The sequence below is a fragment of the Lissotriton vulgaris genome, chromosome 9 (assembly GCF_964263255.1).
Source record: "Lissotriton vulgaris chromosome 9, aLisVul1.2, whole genome shotgun sequence".
NCBI lineage: Eukaryota > Metazoa > Chordata > Amphibia > Caudata > Salamandridae > Lissotriton > Lissotriton vulgaris.
In genome coordinates, this window is record NC_141697.1 from 670726497 (window position 1) to 670749372 (window position 22876).

General features: G+C 42.7%; 1 protein-coding gene across 5 annotated transcripts in view; it reads right to left on the bottom strand.

Moving 5' to 3' along the window:
- The window catches only part of EXOC3L2 (exocyst complex component 3 like 2), a 465790-nt gene that overhangs the window by 175674 nt on the left and 267240 nt on the right, over window positions 1-22876 (bottom strand). For all 5 annotated transcript variants that reach the window (XM_086938385.1, XM_086938387.1, XM_086938384.1 and 2 more), the window contains exons 4-5: window positions 2445-2559; window positions 1087-1197 (exon numbers count right to left, since the gene is read on the bottom strand). In XM_086938385.1, the coding sequence (XP_086794511.1) occupies window positions 1087-1197; window positions 2445-2559 (226 nt within the window). The remainder of the gene's footprint in view (window positions 1-1086; window positions 1198-2444; window positions 2560-22876) is intronic.

The window sequence follows — 22876 nt, forward strand, 5'->3', positions numbered from 1 at the left end:
CTACTTTTTGCCAACCCTTAGCACAGCCAATAGGTCTGGCTTTAATGCACTAAACAGCATTTATGAATGTCTGTGTTTACATGTCTTACATGCTAAAGCCAGACATGTGGGCCTTGCCAGTGCGTGTTTATTTTAAGATTCATGACGACAAGTAATGCTGGTGAAGAATGCATTTAGGGGAGGGGTTAAATGTGCATATTGCACTGCAGATTCTTAATTCCATAACAACGAACCATAGGGAAAATAATGCAATGGTATGTGCAGGCACTTTAAGATAGAGAAATGTTATTATAAAGTCCCTTGTAAGCTTGTTCTGCCTTGCCCAAAAAGAAAAGCTTTTGCTCTGCAGTTCGTTTTCAGTTGTGAAAAAATACCAATATTGAGGGTAAAGGCAAAGGTGTTAGAAACCCATAGTACTTCTAAAAAATACCACTCAATCCTAAAAGTGAATTTAAAAGACGAAAAGCTACTTTGCAAAAACCTTAACAGAATAAAAAAGATTTTCCTTTTACCTGTGTTTTTTTAATCACTTTTATAACTTCACATTTTGCTTGTGGTTTATCTGTTTTCCATCTACTACTTTTTGAGATGCCGCCATTGTTTCACAAAATGTATTATTTGTATTTCTTCCTCATTGGATCCCACAGTTTTTATTTAGTGGCTTTGTCACTGAGTGATTACAATCTGTTCATTTTTTTCATTTCTTCATTTTCTATGTGTTGCAGCTACCAAGAAAGAACGTGCGATTCTATGTGGGTCCCTTAAGCTCAAACTCATTCACTTTTACAATGACGTTGGTTGTCAAAATATAAGAAGTCTATTAAGGTAATTCTATTTTTGGTGGTTTTTTATTTGAATTCTTATTTTACCGTCATGAGTTGAATAATCAATCCACACCATGGTATCAATACATTTGTCAGAAAGAATTTGCAGGCAAATATGTCAAGTTATTTTGCAGAAATAACATAAACCTGATTTCAAGGCTTATCTTTTGTTTATTCATTGTGTTAGTAATATTCCAGGACTCCATTTTTTTAAATGGCTTGACATTCTTTGATCAGTGGCGTTCTTGTGCATTTCACTCACCGAGATCACTTTGTGAGAAAGGCTGCTGTAGTATTCCTCAAGTTTTGTCTCTTGCCGCCACTTCTCCTCCTCCGCTTGAAGATCTTTAGTTACAGAGCTAGTGACTTTTGCCTGGAGCAAAAAAGCAGAGATAGATGAACTGCAAAGGATCATTGAACACTGCATGGGGTTGTCCCACTATGAAAGGAAATACTTTGATTAAGAATAGTCTAAAATAAAGAGGTGCTTGCATCACTGCTACAATTTGTCCATGAAACATTTCATTTCATTTGTTTAGCTAAAATATACATGTTTATGGCCAGTAATTACTGTACAAATAGATAAAACAACCATTTTGCTTTGTCACTCACTTTATATCAACTACCTGTTACACTTTTTACTTTCAAAAGTTACTGCAGCTAATCCCCTATGCTCTCTTAGACTAAGTATTTTATGCACGTATGGTACTGGGATTACACAATTCTCAGCTTGGAGATACCTCTTGCAATTGCTAGAGTTTGTTACAATTTGAAATCGTTGTGTTTAGAGGACAATCTGACGATGTCAATTATCAACTTTCTGGTAGCAAGGCATTTCAGCTTTGTAGTAATGTCTCTATCACAAGTACATTTATAAACATTGCATTACTGCAGTCAATACTGGATAGAATATATACAATTATAGCTGGGTAACTGTTAATTACAGGAATGTTTTTCAACAAGGGGTTCTGGGTTACATGAAATGTACAACAAGAGCAAAATCAGAGTTTCCTTTGGTATCACTCAGACCCTTCGGTCCAATTGTATGTTATGCCTGGCCAGCTCAAACCATCTATCCCTGCCTTTCAAAAGCTATGCAGGAGAAAACGATTCAAGGGGAAGTCGTACATTGCAGGGCCTCATCTGCCTCAGTATATCGACCACACTACCCCAGCAGTTTCTGGACATCACTCTCCCTGCCTCCCATTATAAGGAACACATAGTACCCTATCACCCTCTCACACCAGCCTCAGCATTATATCCCTCTCAAACATTAAAAAATACTTAGTATCCTGCTACCCACCCGCAAGACCTGCTCAATTTATCATTCACTCCCACAAATCTGCTTCTAAAAAGGTGATGTCCAGCCACCCACTTACACCAGACTCTTTTCAATTCACCCTCCAATAATTGTTTCCTACTCTTAATATGTTGTAGCAGAGAATTACTATATTTAGAATCTGGTATTTACGCTACAGGCTCTAAGGCAGATTCATAAATTACATAAATTAACTTCCATCAAGAATTTGAGAGTAGTTTAATGCTGTTGTATAAGGTTGCCGACACATAATAGAAACAGTTCAGGACATACACTCTCAGATCATTGAAGAAGGCCCTTACCTGGACTGCACTGACACACTTATCCTCCAAGTCCATCCGGGTCTCTGGAGCCAGTAGAGGACCCATCTGATGAAGACTGGCCAAAGACGCAATCTCAGGACGTCCAAGAACTTCCCTGGGAAACAGAACAGAACATACATCAGGAAGGACATACACCAACATAAAACCATTAGACCAGTGAACATAGAATTGGCAATATGTTCTAGTGCATTGGTACTACAAAATGAAATCACAACAAATGAGAATTAGGCATCAGCAGGCACATCCTGACTCCTTGATCCCTGCATTGGCGCTTTATGAAATAATAAGTGCAGGAGTCCAAACGTTTTTCTGAAGCCAGCTGCTGGCAGAGCCAAACACAAGGGCTTCCGAATAACAAGGTGTCTTTGTCTTGAATCCACCTATTGCCTCTTTCAACCACCAGCATACACTCCTTGGCCTTTTATCTCACTTTTGCAGGTTCTATTTCTTTCTTGCTTTCTCCCTTTGTCACTGTTTTTTCGTTGTTCTCCTTTTTTCTCCTTTTACTCGTTCCAGCTGTGAGTGACAGTCTTATGAGAAAAAATGTGTCCTAGTCCCCAAAAAATAGCACATTCTCCCCACCTGCAACCACCCGCACAAATTAAGCATTGGCCTGCCTACGAAGACATTACTTAATCTTAAAGCTTCTCACTTCCTGTCCAATGTACTATTATTGTTGTCCTAAGGCTGATCCAGGGCCATTAGAACTAATTTAAAGATATTGTCTCCACTGCTTCTGATAGTAAGCTCCTCCATTATCTCCCGGCCACGTAAGCAAAACAAATGCTTGTGTATGTGACCGCGAGTTTCTTTATTCCAGTACCATATCATAGTCACGATTTTTAGGATTACTATCCTGTTGAACAATGCAGCTCCGCCTACTGTCCAAATTAATGGCCGACATGAGGTAAGATGCACAATATAAAAATAAGGTATTATCATTAGTTTTACACAAAATAAAGTCATCTCTGGAAAGTCAAACTTCCTGTTGAATTTGTTTATCAAAATATTAAATATTCCAGACTGTATCTGGTAACTGAGAGCACTCGGGATGGGATATTGAGTTGCTTCAGTTGGAGTAATAGCAGTATTCTATCCTAGATATGCAACCTGCCCATATAGGAGCTGGTACCGGTAGGGTTATAGGAGGGAAGGTTTATTTGCAGGTGTTTCGTTAATGGGATGGGATCTTTGCACATTGGAGGGGATATTCGTCTATAATAGATATGCCTTGTCTGGGTTGCACCTTTTTCTGTGGAAGCAGACCTTAGTCAGTGGGGTTTATGGGAAGGGAACCTATGGGAGTGGAGCTTTGTCCATTGGAGGGAATCTTGGTACTAGGGGCTGTTGATAGAAGAGAAGCCTCCTCGACAGTGGAGAAGACTCCTCGGCTGGAGAAAGGCTTTATGAGTGAAAAGGAAGCTTAGTTAGTTTTAGGGTAACTACGTCCATGAGAGAGTAGGAGTCATTGTCTATGGGATCTAAGTCTGTGACAGGGGACCATGCATCATGGAAAGAAAGCTCTGTTTAAAGAAACAGAGCTTTGTCTATGGATCTGGAAATTCAACATACTAATAGTGTCCTCAATGGGAGATGAGTTTATCTATGGCAGGAGAGCCAAGAGATTGGCAGGGGATCTTCACCCATGGGGAGTAAGCATCATCTACTCACTGATAGTTTTGTCCACTTCAGATGATTATATGTCTTCAAGAGGGAAACTCTGTTTAAAAGAGAAGACCTTCATTACAGGATGAGAGAATTTTCCTAGTAAGTGCTGTGTCCTTTAAACAGGAGTTTTATCTACAGGCACAAACTGTAATGGTGGTAGGAAACTTCATCTAGGTAGGTGCATAATCAATGCTGATATTTGATTTATTGGCAAGCTTTATGAGGGTTTTATTGTGTTGAGCGTCATTGACAGTTTGCATTTTTAGTAGGTATTTTAAATATGTAATGCATTGTATAAAGAGACATTTCTTCTATGCGGTAATGTACCTATTGGAATGTTTTTCCATGACATGTAGTGTGTATGTGGAGTTTTATCTATGGGATTTTAATGTAAAGAAATAATCTTTTGGGGATATTTTCGAAAGGATTTATGATTATTCATAAAGCCTTATCTTTGAAACTGACAACTTGTGATTTGTTTGAGGCACTTTATCTGCCATGTTCTTCATTTACGTTTGCTCTTCATTTATCAATTCATCAAGGTTCCTCAAAGACAACATGCAAATTTAGGACAAACAGACTAATGGTGAATGACTGTTTGTCAGAAGGTTGGATTCAGAAATATCCTACTACAAGAAAATCATATAAAAACATTTAAAAACCCAAATATTGTGCACGAAGATATATATTGGTAAGTATAGAGTAAGAGGCCTAAGTAGGAGGTCGTTTATGTTGCTCTTGCATCACACAACGTGATGCAAGAAGGATGCAAACCTTAAGAGAGATTTTTGAAGCCACACAAAGCCACTCTGCATGTCTCTGAGTAACTTAAAAAATCTGGGGTAACTCAATGCAGCGCAAATTACTGTGTTGCATTACTATGTCATGAGTAGGCATTTTGTGGGTGTTTCCACACAACTCCAATGAATTTTGACGCATCCCCAGATTTACAAGAACTTGTAAACCTAAATGTACACCTTCCCAGGGGAGGAGGGTACGAGGCAAAATATCTCTATTTCCCCTTGTTTCTTTCTCTTTCTATGTGCGCTGCATTCTGCAGCACACATAGAAAGAGGAATATGCCTCCCAGAATTGGTCTTGTGCAGGAAGGTGCCCCTTTCTGCATAAAAACTATCCTGCATGCAACAGGCACCCTTGCACCATGGGGCAAGAGTGCAGGTGTGAGCGCTAGGGTGCCAAAAGGGCACCAGTGCAAGGGAAAGGACAGGGATGCACCATATTGATTTAAATATGGCACATTTCTGCCCTTTCCTTTTCCCACAGTGCAGCGGTGCATGGTGACTTGCTGTGATGACTGTGTGACTTCCTCATAAATGAAACCATTGGTATTCCTAACTCTACACAGGTGTAACTTGCAACATATATATATGGTGAGCAAGGCAGGAGATACTGCCGATATGCGTTACAGCAAGCAGTGAATAAACATTGCTAAAAATATATTCAAGTCTGCAGTGTTGATGTCCGGTTCAGAAGGGAAACTGGAGATTGAGTTATTACATATATGCACATATATACACATGTATATATGTGTATACACATACACAAACAACTATATATATATATATATATATATATATATATATATATATATATATATATATCTGCCACGTATCTCGCACCTCGCACAGTTACTTCAGAAGCACAAAAGACGAGCGTAGACCCAGGTTTGGTGCTATTTTAATTTATTCGGAAACACCACCAGCCGCCATCACAACGCGTTTCGGCAGATCCCTGCCTTGATCACATGACATTATTGTTGTGTACCACCTCCATTTTTAAAGTGACAGTGCATTCACTTAATTCTTAGACATCAAAGGCATACTAGAATAAGGGCTCAAATGCTTTTATATACCAAAACACTACAAAGTTCAAATATTATGTATAAATACATTTTTTTAAGAAAATCCAAAAATTATACTTTGTATAAATGTAGTTTCCACACAATATATATAGCTATTATCTTGGTACATATAATTTTTCAATTTTGAAAATATCTGGCTCAAATGCAGTTATTCTTCGATGCCCCAGGTTTTTCTTATCCATGCTAATGTAAACAAACAAAAGTGATAAAATGGAACCCATATAATAACCTATTGGAAAAATAATAATGAAGTGCAAAATGTGTTTAAAGTATAGCTTCCCTGCTGTACTTCTTAATGTGCAGATTAAAAACTAAAAAGTGCTTCAGTGCCTATCAAATACATACGTAAACACATTCCACTCTTGCTAGAATTAGTAGCCTATAATTCTAGATGTGGCTACTATAGGTAAGGTTACGTGCAAAAAACAGCATGTGCAAAATACATATTCATTTCTAATATTGGAGGTTTATATATATATACACACACACACACACACACACACACACACACACATATATATATATATATATATATATATATATATATATTCACAACACTCCCACCAACGCGGGAAATGGAGTCGCACACAGACGGTTTGAACAAGCAGGTGATTTTATTATTTTGCAGGTGAAGTCCTGACGCGTTTCGTCCAAACATTGGACTTTCTCAAAGGTCACCTCATCACACCCTCGCTGCTGCCAGTCCACAAGCAATTACCCAAATTTCATTTATCGACCCCCAATGGTCGTGACCTTCAATGGTCATCACGTGGTTTAAGGCATGCTGGTTCTCGTAGTTCTACTGGCAACAGTTAATTTTTCAGCCCTCCATTAGGCGGTGTTTATGATGTTTTGTATTCCGTTAGGAATTGTCCGCTTGTTCCGCATGCTGTTGGCAGACCACTTTGAAGTCCGCTCCACAGAGTCAAACCGATGCCGGTCATCGGCGGCAACCGCTTTCCCTTTCGCTCGTCACGACCACAGAGCACTGGTTCAGGTCGGGAAAGCCTCTGGCGCACTTTGCTGACTGTGCGTCCTCCTGCGGCAGAACCACGCCGCTAAATACTCACAACACTCCCACCAACGCGGGAAATGGAGTCGCACACAGACGGTTTGAACAAGCAGGTGATTTTATTATTTTGCAGGTGAAGTCCTGACGCGTTTCGTCCAAACATTGGACTTTCTCAAAGGTCACCTCATCACACCCTCGCTGCTGCCAGTCCACAAGCAATTACCCAAATTTCATTTATCGACCCCCAATGGTCGTGACCTTCAATGGTCATCACGTGGTTTAAGGCATGCTGGTTCTCGTAGTTCTACTGGCAACAGTTAATTTTTCAGCCCTCCATTAGGCGGTGTTTATGATGTTTTGTATTCCGTTAGGAATTGTCCGCTTGTTCCGCATGCTGTTGGCAGACCACTTTGAAGTCCGCTCCACAGAGTCAAACCGATGCCGGTCATCGGCGGCAACCGCTTTCCCTTTCGCTCGTCACGACCACAGAGCACTGGTTCAGGTCGGGAAAGCCTCTGGCGCACTTTGCTGACTGTGCGTCCTCCTGCGGCAGAACCACGCCGCTAAATACTCACAACACTCCCACCAACGCGGGAAATGGAGTCGCACACAGACGGTTTGAACAAGCAGGTGATTTTATTATTTTGCAGGTGAAGTCCTGACGCGTTTCGTCCAAACATTGGACTTTCTCAAAGGTCACCTCATCACACCCTCGCTGCTGCCAGTCCACAAGCAATTACCCAAATTTCATTTATCGACCCCCAATGGTCGTGACCTTCAATGGTCATCACGTGGTTTAAGGCATGCTGGTTCTCGTAGTTCTACTGGCAACAGTTAATTTTTCAGCCCTCCATTAGGCGGTGTTTATGATGTTTTGTATTCCGTTAGGAATTGTCCGCTTGTTCCGCATGCTGTTGGCAGACCACTTTGAAGTCCGCTCCACAGAGTCAAACCGATGCCGGTCATCGGCGGCAACCGCTTTCCCTTTCGCTCGTCACGACCACAGAGCACTGGTTCAGGTCGGGAAAGCCTCTGGCGCACTTTGCTGACTGTGCGTCCTCCTGCGGCAGAACCACGCCGCTAAATACTCACAACACTCCCACCAACGCGGGAAATGGAGTCGCACACAGACGGTTTGAACAAGCAGGTGATTTTATTATTTTGCAGGTGAAGTCCTGACGCGTTTCGTCCAAACATTGGACTTTCTCAAAGGTCACCTCATCACACCCTCGCTGCTGCCAGTCCACAAGCAATTACCCAAATTTCATTTATCGACCCCCAATGGTCGTGACCTTCAATGGTCATCACGTGGTTTAAGGCATGCTGGTTCTCGTAGTTAAGGTTACGTGCAAAAAACAGCATGTGCAAAATACATATTCATTTCTAATATTGGAGGTTTATATATATATACACACACACACACACACACACACACACACACACACATATATATATATATATATATATATATATATATATATATATATATATATATATATATATATATATATACATACCTACATATATTATCAATATACATTTGGGTGCAATTAAGTACGGTACATTAATACTTACCAATTTGCTTTGTTGATATTTTGGTGATCAATGTTTTTGCTAGGATATTTTTGTAGCATGGTATTTAAAACTTGTATTCCATTACCATACATTGTGTTAGATTTGAGGGTCTCTAGTTGGTACAGGTAGGTACTTGTGACAAATAGGGACCCTTGCCTCTAGTCAGGGTAAGGGGGTACACTCCTAAAATAACCCCTGCTCACCCCCATGGTAGCTTGGCACGAGCAGACAGGCTTATCTCAGAGGCAGTGTGTAAAGCATTTGTAACCACATACAGTAACCCAGTGACAACACTACAGATGGACACCACACAGTTGTATATTAAAAATAAGTATTCTTTATATAGATTTAACACAAGAAGATAAACGACAAAAATACACAATACTATACTTAAGATGGTAGTTTTAGCTTAGTTCAGTTAAGTTCTTAAGATGTGACACTTTGCGTCAATGTACCTTACGATGCGTTGTGCTTCCACAACAAGCAATGTTGCAGCAATGGAAATGCGGCACAGTTCCGGTGCAAAGAAATAAAAACGTGAAGATCTTCCATACGCGGCATGCTTCTCCGATAATGCGAGAAGTCTTGATTCGATGCTTCAGCTGCAGCAGCGACACCCTTGTTCAGCGATGCCACGGCAACAGCTTCAGCTGCAACACTCTTCTCCGATGTTTGCGAGAAGCTTCCGCACAATGCGACAACTACAGCGGCAACATCCAAGATGCGACGGCAGCAACTCCGCCAGCGGCGCACTTCTTCTGTGGATGCGAGGTGCTTTACTCGATGTGGTGCAGTACGACAGCTACAGCGCCGACATTCACAGTGCGACAGCAACAGCAGCGACAGCGACACGCTTCTTCCTCGTTGCGAGACTCTTCTGTCGATGCAGTGCAATACAACAGCTCAGCGGCGACACCCTCCTTCGGAGTTGCGACGGCAGCAGCAGCAACGGCGACACGCTTCCTCTTCGTTGCAAGACGCTTCTCTCGATGCGGTGCTATATGACAGCTACAGCGGCGACACCCTCCTTCGGAGTTGCGACGGCAGCAGCAGCAACGGGGACACGCTTCTTCCTCGTTGAGTCACACTTCCACAGTCCCTCAGAAGGCCCAAAACAGCAGCATTCACTTCCAAAGAACTCTGGGGAGCTGGGGGTTGAAGTCTGTTGTTCCTGAGACTTTCAGCAGGAGGCAAGCTCTTTTCCAAGCCCTTGGAGATCCTACACAAGTTAAAAGTAAAGCCCACAAAGTTCTTTCTCCTCTCTTTGGGCAGTCAGGCAGCTACTGCAGGCCAATCCCCTAAGCAGCACTTCAGCCTGGGAATAGTCTCTCCTCAGTTTCTTCAGGTTCCGCCCCTCAGCAGAGGTTTCTTCTTGTAGTCAAAAAGTGATCTAATTTCTTGGGATCAGGGTCCCAATATTTATACTCCAAAATCCTTTGTCCTCCAAGGGCAGAGGGGTCTTTGCCCAGTCCAAACCAGTTCTGAAGCACTGTGTTTAAAGGACTCCTTCTTTCCTTTCACAGTGCAGGGCAGAAACATCAGACGCCCCACAGGAGGTGGAGCCAGCATTGTGGAGGGAAAGCACAGCCTTGGAGCACTTTGTTGACAAGATTCCTTCTCCTCATTTACTGTGCAGGGCAGAGACATCAGTCGCACCCCAGGAGGTGGAGCTTGCATTGTGGAAGGCAGGCACAGCCCTATTCAGGTCCCAGGTGCAACTCCTCCCACCCATCTAGATGCAGATCTCTCTATTCACCACTGGGCTGACTCATTCTGTCTCTTGGAATTCCCCAGCCCTGTCACTCAAAAACACCAGCCAAGGAATACACAACCTAGCAGAGGCAGGCTTTGGATAGTTAGACAAGAAAATACCTACTTTCTAAAAGTGGTATTTTCAAACCCACAATGTTAAAACCAACTTCACTAAAAGATGCATTTTATCATTCCGAGTCCAGGCATACTAAACCCGATTTCTACCGTGTTCCCTGAGACAGTTAGGATTATAAGATGTAATAATCTAACTGCCCATTCTGGCCTATGGAGAACAGGTAGCCTTGCAATCGTGAAACACGAAAATGGCTCTAATTCCCTATTAGGACATGCCAGATACATCAGGGCTTGTCCTACCTTATACTTACAATGCACCCTGCCCTTGGGTCTACCATAGGGGTGTCTGATATGAAGAAAAGGAAAGGTTTTAGGGACTGGCAAGTGGGTGCACTTGCCCAGTCAGCATGACAGTACCAGACTGCCCGCAGGCTCTACAATGGCAGACCGTACACACATTTTACAAGGCTGGTTCTGTGGGTGGCGCAACCAGTGCTGCACACCCACTAGCAGCATTTGGATGTACATGCCCTGGGCACACTCAGTGCACTGTACTAGTGTCTGACAAGTAAACCAAATCAGTCAATTATGGAATCACCAATGCATACATCAATTTACAATATGGAGAGCATATGCACTTTAGCACTGATCAGCAGTGGTAAAGTGCCCGGAGTCATAAAACAGCCAACAACAGGTCAGAAAAAATACAGGACGATGGCAAAAAGTTCAGGGATGACCCTGCAAAGGGCCAAGTCCAAAACATTGTGTATGAGAATTTCTGTACTGGAATAGAATAAGCATTTAACAGCGAAAAAACACAGTAGTAGGTTGGGGTGTGAGTTTTGTTTGCTCCCTATCGCATACCCTAACATCTGATCATCTGTATTTTAGGCTTTTTCACAGATGCGATCACTCAACTGTAACATGTTTTTAACATTTTCCAAGTGAATTTCCGGAGATTCTTAAGAGATACTACATTTACCCTCGATTGACACATTACACATTGTATACACAGCAGGAGTTGATCCTGCATCCAAGTTCTCCATTCACCCCCTGTGTACCATTATATCCACAATATATATGTATATGTATATTCACTGATGACATCTCAAATGACATCACTGATGACATCATCCAGTAAATGTGTGTTTCTGTAAAGTTTAAATATTTTTCATATATATCTATGCCAAGGTGTATTGAAGAATGAGTTGATTTACAAGTGCTTGTGCATAGATGTCTGAGTGGGTGATTCACTAGTTGTATGTAGTCAAAAGTGCTTCTGTAAGGGGCTGTATGGGTGAGTTAGTGTGTGTATGGGTGTGTTGGTGAATGAATGAATGTCTCAGTGGAATATGTGTAAGTAACTACATATGTTTTAAGGCAGTATATGTCAGTGTTGCAGTATATAAATGAGTATACATGAGAGTAAGCTATTTGAAGAGTGGGTGTATAAATCACTGTCTGCTTGTATCATTGATTGTATAAGGCACTAAGTATGTCTTAGTATCTGCATGAATAAGTGATGTAGTGTGTTTATAAATAACTCAGTTGGTGTATATAACTGTATACATGAGTAAATGAGTATGTAATTCATTCTTTGCATGACTGACTAGGTGTGTGAGTAACTATGTATGAGTGGTAGAGTGTGACTGTATGGATAGGTGTATCAGTACATATTATAGTACTGAATTGATGAGTAACTGTATGTATAAGACACTGGATGTGTGTATAGACCTAGGGAATAGTCGGTGGTATGTAGTATCTGGCATTGTTGTGTGTATGGTTTCTAAAATAGTAGTCTGTATTTTAGAGTGGGTGTATTAAGTTTATATTAGCGCATCAGTATGTGCATCAGATTATCACGTGGATGATGTCATCAGTGATGTCATTTGAGATGTCATCAGTGATGTCATCAGTGATGTCACTGACCATGTCATGAGTGATGTAATATGTGACATCATCAGCAGTGCATTGCAGGCGCGCGAGTTATAGTTCGCTCAACTAACTATAACTGGTGAATTTCTCTGGTTTTATATGAGTCAAATGTCCAACTAACTTTAACGTGTCTGAAACCTATGGTTTTTTCAGTGAATTTCTAAGATTTTTTAAATGTTAATACCTAACTATAACGTCTGTAAAACCTATGGTTTTTTCAGTGAATTTCAAAGGTTTTTTAAATGTTAATTTCATATTTTAATATTTATAAAACCTATATTTTTTCTAATAGTTTTTTAATGTTTTGCAACTGTATTATCCTTTTTTTTAACTTTAAAAATTATGTCATGTTTATATCTTCCCCCAAACATATGTACATATTCTTTTTTTTTTTTAGAAAACTACGGTTTCGTACTGGCAGACTACCGAGCTCGATCAGCACGCAAATCCTATCCACCACATCTAAATGATGAGCATTTCGTATCCGACGGGTTTGTGGCACCGCGTCCCGCGTAGCTACATGTACATATGAAGTCGCGCCAGCTGCTACTTTGGTATGCGATGGGTAAGCACTACCAAGCCCCGCGTTACGTCATGTACGTATAGGGTCACGCCGCAGGCGCGTTTCGTATGCGATGAGTGCGCGCTGCCACGCCCTGTGTTACGTCATAGACGTATGCTATTCCCTCATTTTGTTTTGTCTCAAAACTATATCTAAATAACTTTAAAGTGTATATGAGAACAAGCGATAATTAAAAATATTTTAAAAATGTATATATTTCTAACTGAATAAACTTATATTATAGTAAATATATTTTCTCAAAATCACGTTGGGTGTGGTCTCCTTACGCGCTGGGTGCGCGATTGCCATGTGACCATAAAAAAAAGCATTTCATTAGTTCATATCATTTCCCATTGTAACATTTGGAAAGCGCCACCCGTTTTAGTCAATCTCTGAACAGCATTTGATGAGACACACCTCTTCTGCTTAGAGAGCTTTTTTCTAAACTTTTTGCTGCCTACACATATCTTACACTACACACAACATGCAACCATCATCTTCATCAATATTCATACTTTGTAAAGTAGCCTTCCACCTGTGATAGCCATACACCCTAAAGTTACATAACCGAAGTTTTCTCCACTACCAGAGGTAACATGGTTGCATACGCTGTCCACAGCACAATGTAATGTGGTATGGCCCAGGAACAGTATCATGCATAGATAATGAACACAATGACAAAGATAGATAGTGGAAGTGGGTACGGGCACGTGCGCTCAACACCTTTTTATTACCAGGGTCACATATCCAGTGACGTCTGTGCTGGATGCGTGTGGGGTGAGTGTAAAGCAGCCCTCAGGGAATGGTTGCTGCTAGCATCAACTACAACAGTAATCATTGGATCACAAACAGAGATTCAATATTGCAATAATCGATCATTTGTGCTGCAGTAAAGTAGGGACAGTAGATGAGAAATAATATAGAAATAAATCTATCGTAAAAGAACCACAACTTGTGGTATACTGAGACACAATCAAGAGGCCTGAAATAATACACAAAAAGATTATATCATAAACGCTCCATCAGTTCTAGTGCACTCACATAGCCACATCAAAAGCATTCAGCATGTGCACAGCCAGCGATGATGCGTGCTGCGGGCGGGCCGTACTAGGAGCAATATCTGTTGCCATAAACACTGCATCATCTGCAATAGCGACTCGATCTGAATTGTGAACACTATTGTCTGCTGTGTAGGCCAGACAAAGCAGCCAGCAAAGGCCCACAGCCATGTGGCATTGTCTTGAGCTCCACAGTTTGCACTATGCGAAGCAAAAAAAAAGTGTATGCGGAGCATGCAATGATGCGTATGCGTGGTGCAGACAGAGCGCGCTGGAGCAATGTCTTTTCCTACAGGACTACGTCATTTACAATGCCAACTCAATCTCAAATGTGAACACTGCTGCCTGCAGTGTTAATTGAAGGCAGTACTCACACAAACAACCATGAATACTTTTTCTCACTGCCTCTTCACATAATACAACAACATAAATTACAGAAAACTCTGCAATAAATAAATCAAAACAATTTGAATTGTGATTTCATCTGTCCACAGTCTACACTATTCACTATTACTTTTGACTTTCAAGATGAATTTGGTCACTTTACTAACTCATCTAAAGAAGTTCTTCAAGAAAGTATACTAAAACAATATTGTGTATATTTCAATAGAAGTTGTAGTTACTTGACTACTGCATTCTGTAACTAAACAATCACCGCTCGATCTAAATTGTGAACCCTACTACCCGCAGTGTAGGCCAGAGGCAGTGGTCATTAACGCCTCACAGCCACGCACCGTTGGATTCGAAAGCACGTACTTGGTTGCACCTGATCGGAGGAGGCACACAGAAATCAACACAGACTTTAACTTATCACATCCTCAATCATAGAATCAAGACCCTGTTTCACTGTTCGGACATGCTGTACCGCGATGTACTCCACCGACTGATGTCAACCGAGCACAATAATCATGTGCAGCAGTTAGCCACGCAAGCACAGAGTCTGATGCACCCCAACGGACGGAGTTCTGTGAAAACCAAGCAGAAGGTAATATCGGACATCTTCTGTGGTGGGATTAGAGACTGTTGCACTGTTGGGACCTAGAGTTGGTTGCACCTGGTCGAAGGGAGTACCTTCATCTCCACTCTCAGATACAGTTCTAACATTGTCCATTGTGGGATCAAGACACCGTTCCACTGTTGGGACCTAGAGTTGGTTGCACCTGGTCGAAGGGAGTACCTTAATCTCCACTCTCAGATGCAGTTATAACATCGTCCTCTGTGGGATCAAGACACCGTTCCACTGTTGGGACCTAGAGTTGGTTGCACCTGATCAGAGGGGGTACCCAGAAATCATCACAGACTTTAACTTCTGACATCCTCAATCATAGAATCAAGACCCCGTTACACTGTTCAGACCTGCTGTACCGCGGTGTAGTCCAGCGACTACAGTCAACAAAGCCCAATAATACTGTACAGCAGTTAGCTACAGAATCACAGAGTGTGAGGCACCTCAACGGAGGGAGTTCTATCAAAACAAAGCTGCAGATAATATCGGACATTGTCTATTGTGGGATCAAGACAGCATTCCACTGTTGAGACCTAGAGTTGGTTGCACCTGATCGTAGGGTATACACAAAAATCAACACAGACTTTAACTTCTGACACCCTCAATCATAGATTCAAGACCCCATTTCACTGTTCGAACCTGCTGTACCGCGGTGTACTGCACCGACTGGTGTCAACCAAGCTCAATAATCATGTGCAACAGTTAGCTACGCAAGCAGAGTCTGATGCACCTCAATGGAGAGAGTTCTGTGAAAACCAAACAACAGGTAATATCGGGCATCTTCCATTGTGGGATGAAGACACCGTTCCACTGTTGGGACCTAGAGTTGGTTGCACCTGGTCGAAGGGAGTACCTTCATCCCCACTCTCAGATACAGTTCTAGCATCGTCCACTATGGTATCAAAACACCGTTCCACTGTTGATACCTGTTGGGACTACTGTGTTAGTAGTATACAGAGCACTCCACACTCCTGGGCCTCAGGCTGGGCACTGTGTGCCTGTGTCGAGGTAGCCAGCGTTAATCTCAGGAGTCTTCTGAGCCTGCAGACCTCGATCCAGGAGCTTCCGCCGGCACGTGGTGGGCCCTCTTTCACATACGGCGGTGTTGAAAGGTGAGCTGTGGAGCATTTATGAGTCGCAGCAGCCATGACGGTTTCTGGATACCAGCACACTGAAAGTATCATTCACGTAGCAACCTTTGCTCACGGCATCAACCTTGTGGCGGTGTAAGCTGCGCAGACCTTGCAGACACGTTCGCCATTCTGGAACAAAACCACACCCACAGAAACATGCCTTTTCTTCATACCCCTACGCTACTCTTGCATACACCGAGCCAGCCCACTACGCTAAACATTGGGGTTGGGGGGCGGCGGCACGTACGAGCTACCTTTCCGTAATCTTCCCTACTGACTGTACTATCATGGTTGCGTCCACTGTCTACTTCACTCAATAGACCATCAGTGCATGTTGACATGTACATGTCTGTGCTCTGCATACTCAAGTCTGTCCAGCACATCCCCTCAACACTTTGCGTTTACATATCGCTGTCTTAAAGAGCATACCAAAGTTTTTCTCACAAGTGAAAAGTGCGACCACAATGGCAGTCATTCATTACTCTCCAAGAATGTCCAACTATATGGCGCTTCTAAGCTTACAGCTTGCATGCTTTTTTAAAAGCGCGCCAACTCCCACAATCAGACCAACATTCACACAGCTTTCTAACGGCAGTTATCTGCTTCTCCCATAACATGCACTCCTACAGAAAATGAGCTGGCATACCGCATGTCCTTACTGTTTCAAACCGAGTACCTTCCTGTGGCAATGTCTATTCCCACCCACACAAACTAACTCCCAAACTTTAACTTGGCCTTCAATCCCGACTTTGAAAACAGATTTCATTAAACAAACCCAACTGAAAGTGATTTTGTTCACAACAGAAGTCTCCCTCACTTCTGCAAAAGAAATTTATCAACTGCAGATACCACGAACTTCAAGTAAAATACACTCCCTTTTAAATACGAACCTCCAATTACACTTTGTGAATTGTTACACAATTTTCAACATATCTCACACTCAAGGTCTGGCACACTTTTTTAACACGCTCTCCTACGGCCTTCTACCACGCTTTCAAACTGTTTTTCTTTTATTATCAGACTTCGTTTATTCGATCATCTCTGGAATAACAGGAACAGTGCCCATAATTTTCGCTCTCTTTACGGCCATCCTACTACTAATTCTGCTTGTAAAAATTGGCTACGCTCTCTGTGGTAACAACTATGTCTGACAGAATACGCCTCTACGCCAAGCTACATCAATACTGTAAAAAAATGGAACAACTTTTCGGCTACCTGCCTCTATCTATTATCGGAGCCAGCTACAACATAACATTTATTTACACATATTCAATCTGCATACAACAATTTTTTGATTGCAAAACTTGCCCATTCGACTAGCGAACGGATCTATGCCTTGCCAACATCCCAACAATCACTCCCGATATCCAGCAGGTAATGCAGTACCTTAAAAACCACGAACGTGATTGTTCTGGCAGTGGTGCAATGGCAAATGCAGCCGCGAAAGATCTCCTGCAATGTGCGACCTTTCTCAACATCGCAGATTGCCTGCCAATTCAAATTGCCGCTCCAACATTCGAGTAACATTACTGTCCCTTCGAGGATAAGAATTGGATCACTGCTTTTCTCACACAACGGCAACAATAGCCTCTTGGAACATTATGCACCTCAAGCTGCTGAAGAACTTCTGGACTGCAATCTCCAAGACTTGTAAGAAACTCAAGTTATTCTTGGATGGATTTTTTCCATCTTTTTTTACTTTTTCCTTAAATTTTTTTATAATACACTCCAATTCTATTACTTTGATATCATAATTTTCGAAGTGTACTCCCACATTTGAACTCTGTCTTCATTATTGCACCATACCTCTCCACTCTAACCAGAGAATGGTGATTTATGGTCTATGCAAATACGCTATTTACTCGCCTTATTAGCCTAAACCCGACATCCATTTAGAAATCACGTCTATTCTTTGCACACAAGTCTCTCTGCCTGCCTGTTATCCATGAAGCCCTTTCACACAAATTTACTGATACTCAGCCTCTGCTCACCATCTGGCGATAAAAATGAAAGAAGACGACTTTGTTTAGGAACTGGTTAGCGCAGTGTGGTAATCGTATCCTACCTTTATTTTCATTATACAATTTACTCATTCATGTCTAATAGCTATTATTTATGTCAAATAGAACTGTAACATGTAATGTGGAATTCACTGATGCAAGAGCTTTGGTTTGAATAGAGCAGAAGCGGTTGGAGTTTGTCTCAGCTCGATGCCTTAGCTCTCCACACAAGAATGTTTTTTTGAAACAGCTGAAGATAATAATGTATGGTTTGACTAGAAAGGTACCGAATGTGCTTCTCAGAAGTGCAATGTTTGTATTCCTCCTCAAAGTTCCAATGTGGGTACAACTAGTACCAATTCTGACATGCACCACATTGAATCTACTGTACAACAGATTGCTGACTGTTCTACTGTTGATAATTTTGTGTTACAAAAAAGCAGTACCAGGGTACCTAAAAGGTTTGATGGTTACATTTGGCAATGTATTTTTTTTCTTTCTTTTCTTAAAGAATACATGTTGTAATCGTATCCTACCTTTACTTTCCTTATAAAATTTAGAGTCATTCAAGTCTAATAGGTATTGTTTATGTCACATGGCACTGTAACATGTAATTCACTGATGCAGGAGCTTACTGTTGAATACAGCAGAAGCGGTTCAAGTTTGCATCAGCTGGATGCCATAGCTCTTGCGCCAGTGGCTCCAATTATGGCACTTAAATAAAGACACTTTCTATATCATTTTCAAACTCCATCCCTTTATTACCCACAGCCACTTTCTTAGACACACCTCATTTCACCATTTGTCTTCTATGGCATTGCAACATTCTGCATTATATTCTTCACGATTATTTCTTTATTCCTGCTTGCTAAAACACTGCATTTGAGTCTTCAGACCGGTAGGGATGAGTAGTTCGGTTCCCACACCCTGTATAGTATAAACGCATATTAACACTACTTACACAAGTATGCTACAGCGGCCAGTATCCTACAGCGCCCACAGCACATCACTTTACAGCAATAAACTCACAACTTACACTCACAGTTTCATCCCCGAGTCCTCAGACCGATACCAGTGAGTAGTTTGCTTCCCACTCCCTCTATACTCTAAACGCATACTAACACCACCTGAACAGCTATGCTACAACGGCCACTATGCTACAGAGCCCACAGCACATCAGTTTACAGCACTTAGCTCACAGTTTAGGCACACGGTTTCATCCCGAGTTTACCAGTACCTCACCTCAGCACCATCTCACTCTAGGCAAAACAGCACTTTCACACCGGTAAGGGTAAATACTTCACTTCGGCCAGTATGCTACAGCTCCCACAGCACATTAGTTTACAGATCTCAGCCCACAGTTTAGGCACATGCTTTCATCCCTGAGTGTACGTGCACCTCACCTCAGCACCATCTCACAGTGGGCAAAACAGCACTTTCACACCGGTAGGGGTAGATACTTTGCTTCGGCATATATGCTACAGCGCACACAGCACATCAGTTTACAGCACTCAACTCAGGGTTTAGGTGCACACTTTCATCCCCGAGCTTACTAGCACCTCACCACCATCTCACTCTCGGCAAAACAGAACTTTCACACCGATAAGGGTAAATACTTTGCTTCACACTCCCTCTAAAGCACACCCTACAGAGCTCACAGCGTTCCTACCCTCCTCATTCCTACTCTTTTCGCTCTTTTTTTCCCTTACTCGCTTCAACTGAATCACAAAATGGTGGCCAACACTTCCTAGTTGCAACCGCTCACACCACCCGCAGCCAATGAGCAGCAAGCTCGTAACGCCTCATCCAATCAGATAGCAGAATTCCCAAATATTGATATCTGTTCATTTCAATATTTCTCAAAAGCTACTGTGCGGATTTACACCAAATAAACAAAAGCGTGCTTTCTAGACCAACACCTTTCTCCCTGGAAAATTAGGAGTAATTTTGTTCACCCGTATGACCTGTAGCCTTGTCTAAAACTTCCAAAGGAAATTAATATGGAGAAAACACGTTTTGGGATCCCCCTTTTTTCTCAGCCCCCAGTTGACGAATCACCCCCAAACTTTCAACATAGGAGTTGATAGGAACCAAGAATTAGTTTGAAAAATTTCATAAGATTCATCAAACAACGCCAAAGTTATAAGCAAAACAATAAATGTTCTTCCGATGGATACTAGGCCCTAACTATAACTACCTACTGGCGACCGCCAGTAGGTCATATATATGGGAGGGAACATGTGACCAAGAGCAGGATTGTTTGAAACGCGTCTGTTGTTTTGCCTGAATAAAATACGAGTTATCTAAACTGGATCCATGTGGCTCGTACTTCATGGATATGTATATATATATATATATATATATATATATAAATATTTAATTGCAAAGAAAGCACTCCTTCCACTTCCACTGGAACAGCGGCGAAGAAAAGAGAAACGAACCACTTCTTTCTCAGGCAAGATGTTTATTTACAGCCTAGCAGCAGTCAAACAGATCATACATATATTGCTTCAGCTTCTTCTCCCCAAGATTCCCGCAGATGAAGACACGGCACAGCAACAGGTAGATTCTCACTTGATTTATTTACACACCATGTGCAAAATAAAAGTGCATCAAAAAACGGACGGTCTATGCGTTTCGGCTCCTTGCCAACTATATATATATATATATATATATATATATATATATATATATATATATATATATATATTGTTCAGCAATGCGCCAAGCGCTTTAGGAGGGCTACCCACGGCACACCAAACCATCCAGCTTCTGTGTGCCCCAATCGATCTCACAGCCTCCCTCCAAGTGTTAGATCAGAAGTCCGACGCGTTTCGGGGCAGACACGCCCCTTCTTCATGGACGTAAACAGATTGCACAGGACACTCACCACTTCGCTTTAAATGCATTTTATTTAAAGCGGGGCCGCCCTAAGTGGGCGTGGCTCATCACGCTGTGCTGCTCAGGAAACCTGGTAGCTGTAGTTTTTCGTGGTGAGTGTGAAGTTGTCCCTTGAGTAGGTTGTGCAACTTGTCAAGTAGTCATCTTGGTTATTGTTCCTCTTTTGTTCGAGGTGGGGGGTGGGCTCTGGGATGATATTAGTTCACTGATGTGCCGCGCTGTATGAGCAGAGATTCGTGTCTTTGCTCCAGTCCTCGTCATCTGTTTTACTCCAGGCGACTGGCGAAGTGGAGCCCCTCCCACGGTCATGGCTGACCGGAGTAAATGTTGTTCAGCAATGCGCCAAGCGCTTTAGGAGGGCTACCCACGGCACACCAAACCATCCAGCTTCTGTGTGCCCCAATCGATCTCACAGCCTCCCTCCAAGTGTTAGATCAGAAGTCCGACGCGTTTCGGGGCAGACACGCCCCTTCTTCATGGACGTAAACAGATTGCACAGGACACTCACCACTTCGCTTTAAATGCATTTTATTTAAAGCGGGGCCGCCCTAAGTGGGCGTGGCTCATCACGCTGTGCTGCTCAGGAAACCTGGTAGCTGTAGTTTTTCGTGGTGAGTGTGAAGTTGTCCCTTGAGTAGGTTGTGCAACTTGTCAAGTAGTCATCTTGGTTATTGTTCCTCTTTTGTTCGAGGTGGGGGGTGGGCTCTGGGATGATATTAGTTCACTGATGTGCCGCGCTGTATGAGCAGAGATTCGTGTCTTTGCTCCAGTCCTCGTCATCTGTTTTACTCCAGGCGACTGGCGAAGTGGAGCCCCTCCCACGGTCATGGCTGACCGGAGTAAATGTTGTTCAGCAATGCGCCAAGCGCTTTAGGAGGGCTACCCACGGCACACCAAACCATCCAGCTTCTGTGTGCCCCAATCGATCTCACAGCCTCCCTCCAAGTGTTAGATCAGAAGTCCGACGCGTTTCGGGGCAGACACGCCCCTTCTTCATGGACGTAAACAGATTGCACAGGACACTCACCACTTCGCTTTAAATGCATTTTATTTAAAGCGGGGCCGCCCTAAGTGGGCGTGGCTCATCACGCTGTGCTGCTCAGGAAACCTGGTAGCTGTAGTTTTTCGTGGTGAGTGTGAAGTTGTCCCTTGAGTAGGTTGTGCAACTTGTCAAGTAGTCATCTTGGTTATTGTTCCTCTTTTGTTCGAGGTGGGGGGTGGGCTCTGGGATGATATTAGTTCACTGATGTGCCGCGCTGTATGAGCAGAGATTCGTGTCTTTGCTCCAGTCCTCGTCATCTGTTTTACTCCAGGCGACTGGCGAAGTGGAGCCCCTCCCACGGTCATGGCTGACCGGAGTAAATGTTGTTCAGCAATGCGCCAAGCGCTTTAGGAGGGCTACCCACGGCACACCAAACCATCCAGCTTCTGTGTGCCCCAATCGATCTCACAGCCTCCCTCCAAGTGTTAGATCAGAAGTCCGACGCGTTTCGGGGCAGACACGCCCCTTCTTCATGGACGTAAACAGATTGCACAGGACACTCACCACTTCGCTTTAAATGCATTTTATTTAAAGCGGGGCCGCCCTAAGTGGGCGTGGCTCATCACGCTGTGCTGCTCAGGAAACCTGGTAGCTGTAGTTTTTCGTGGTGAGTGTGAAGTTGTCCCTTGAGTAGGTTGTGCAACTTGTCAAGTAGTCATCTTGGTTATTGTTCCTCTTTTGTTCGAGGTGGGGGGTGGGCTCTGGGATGATATTAGTTCACTGATGTGCCGCGCTGTATGAGCAGAGATTCGTGTCTTTGCTCCAGTCCTCGTCATCTGTTTTACTCCAGGCGACTGGCGAAGTGGAGCC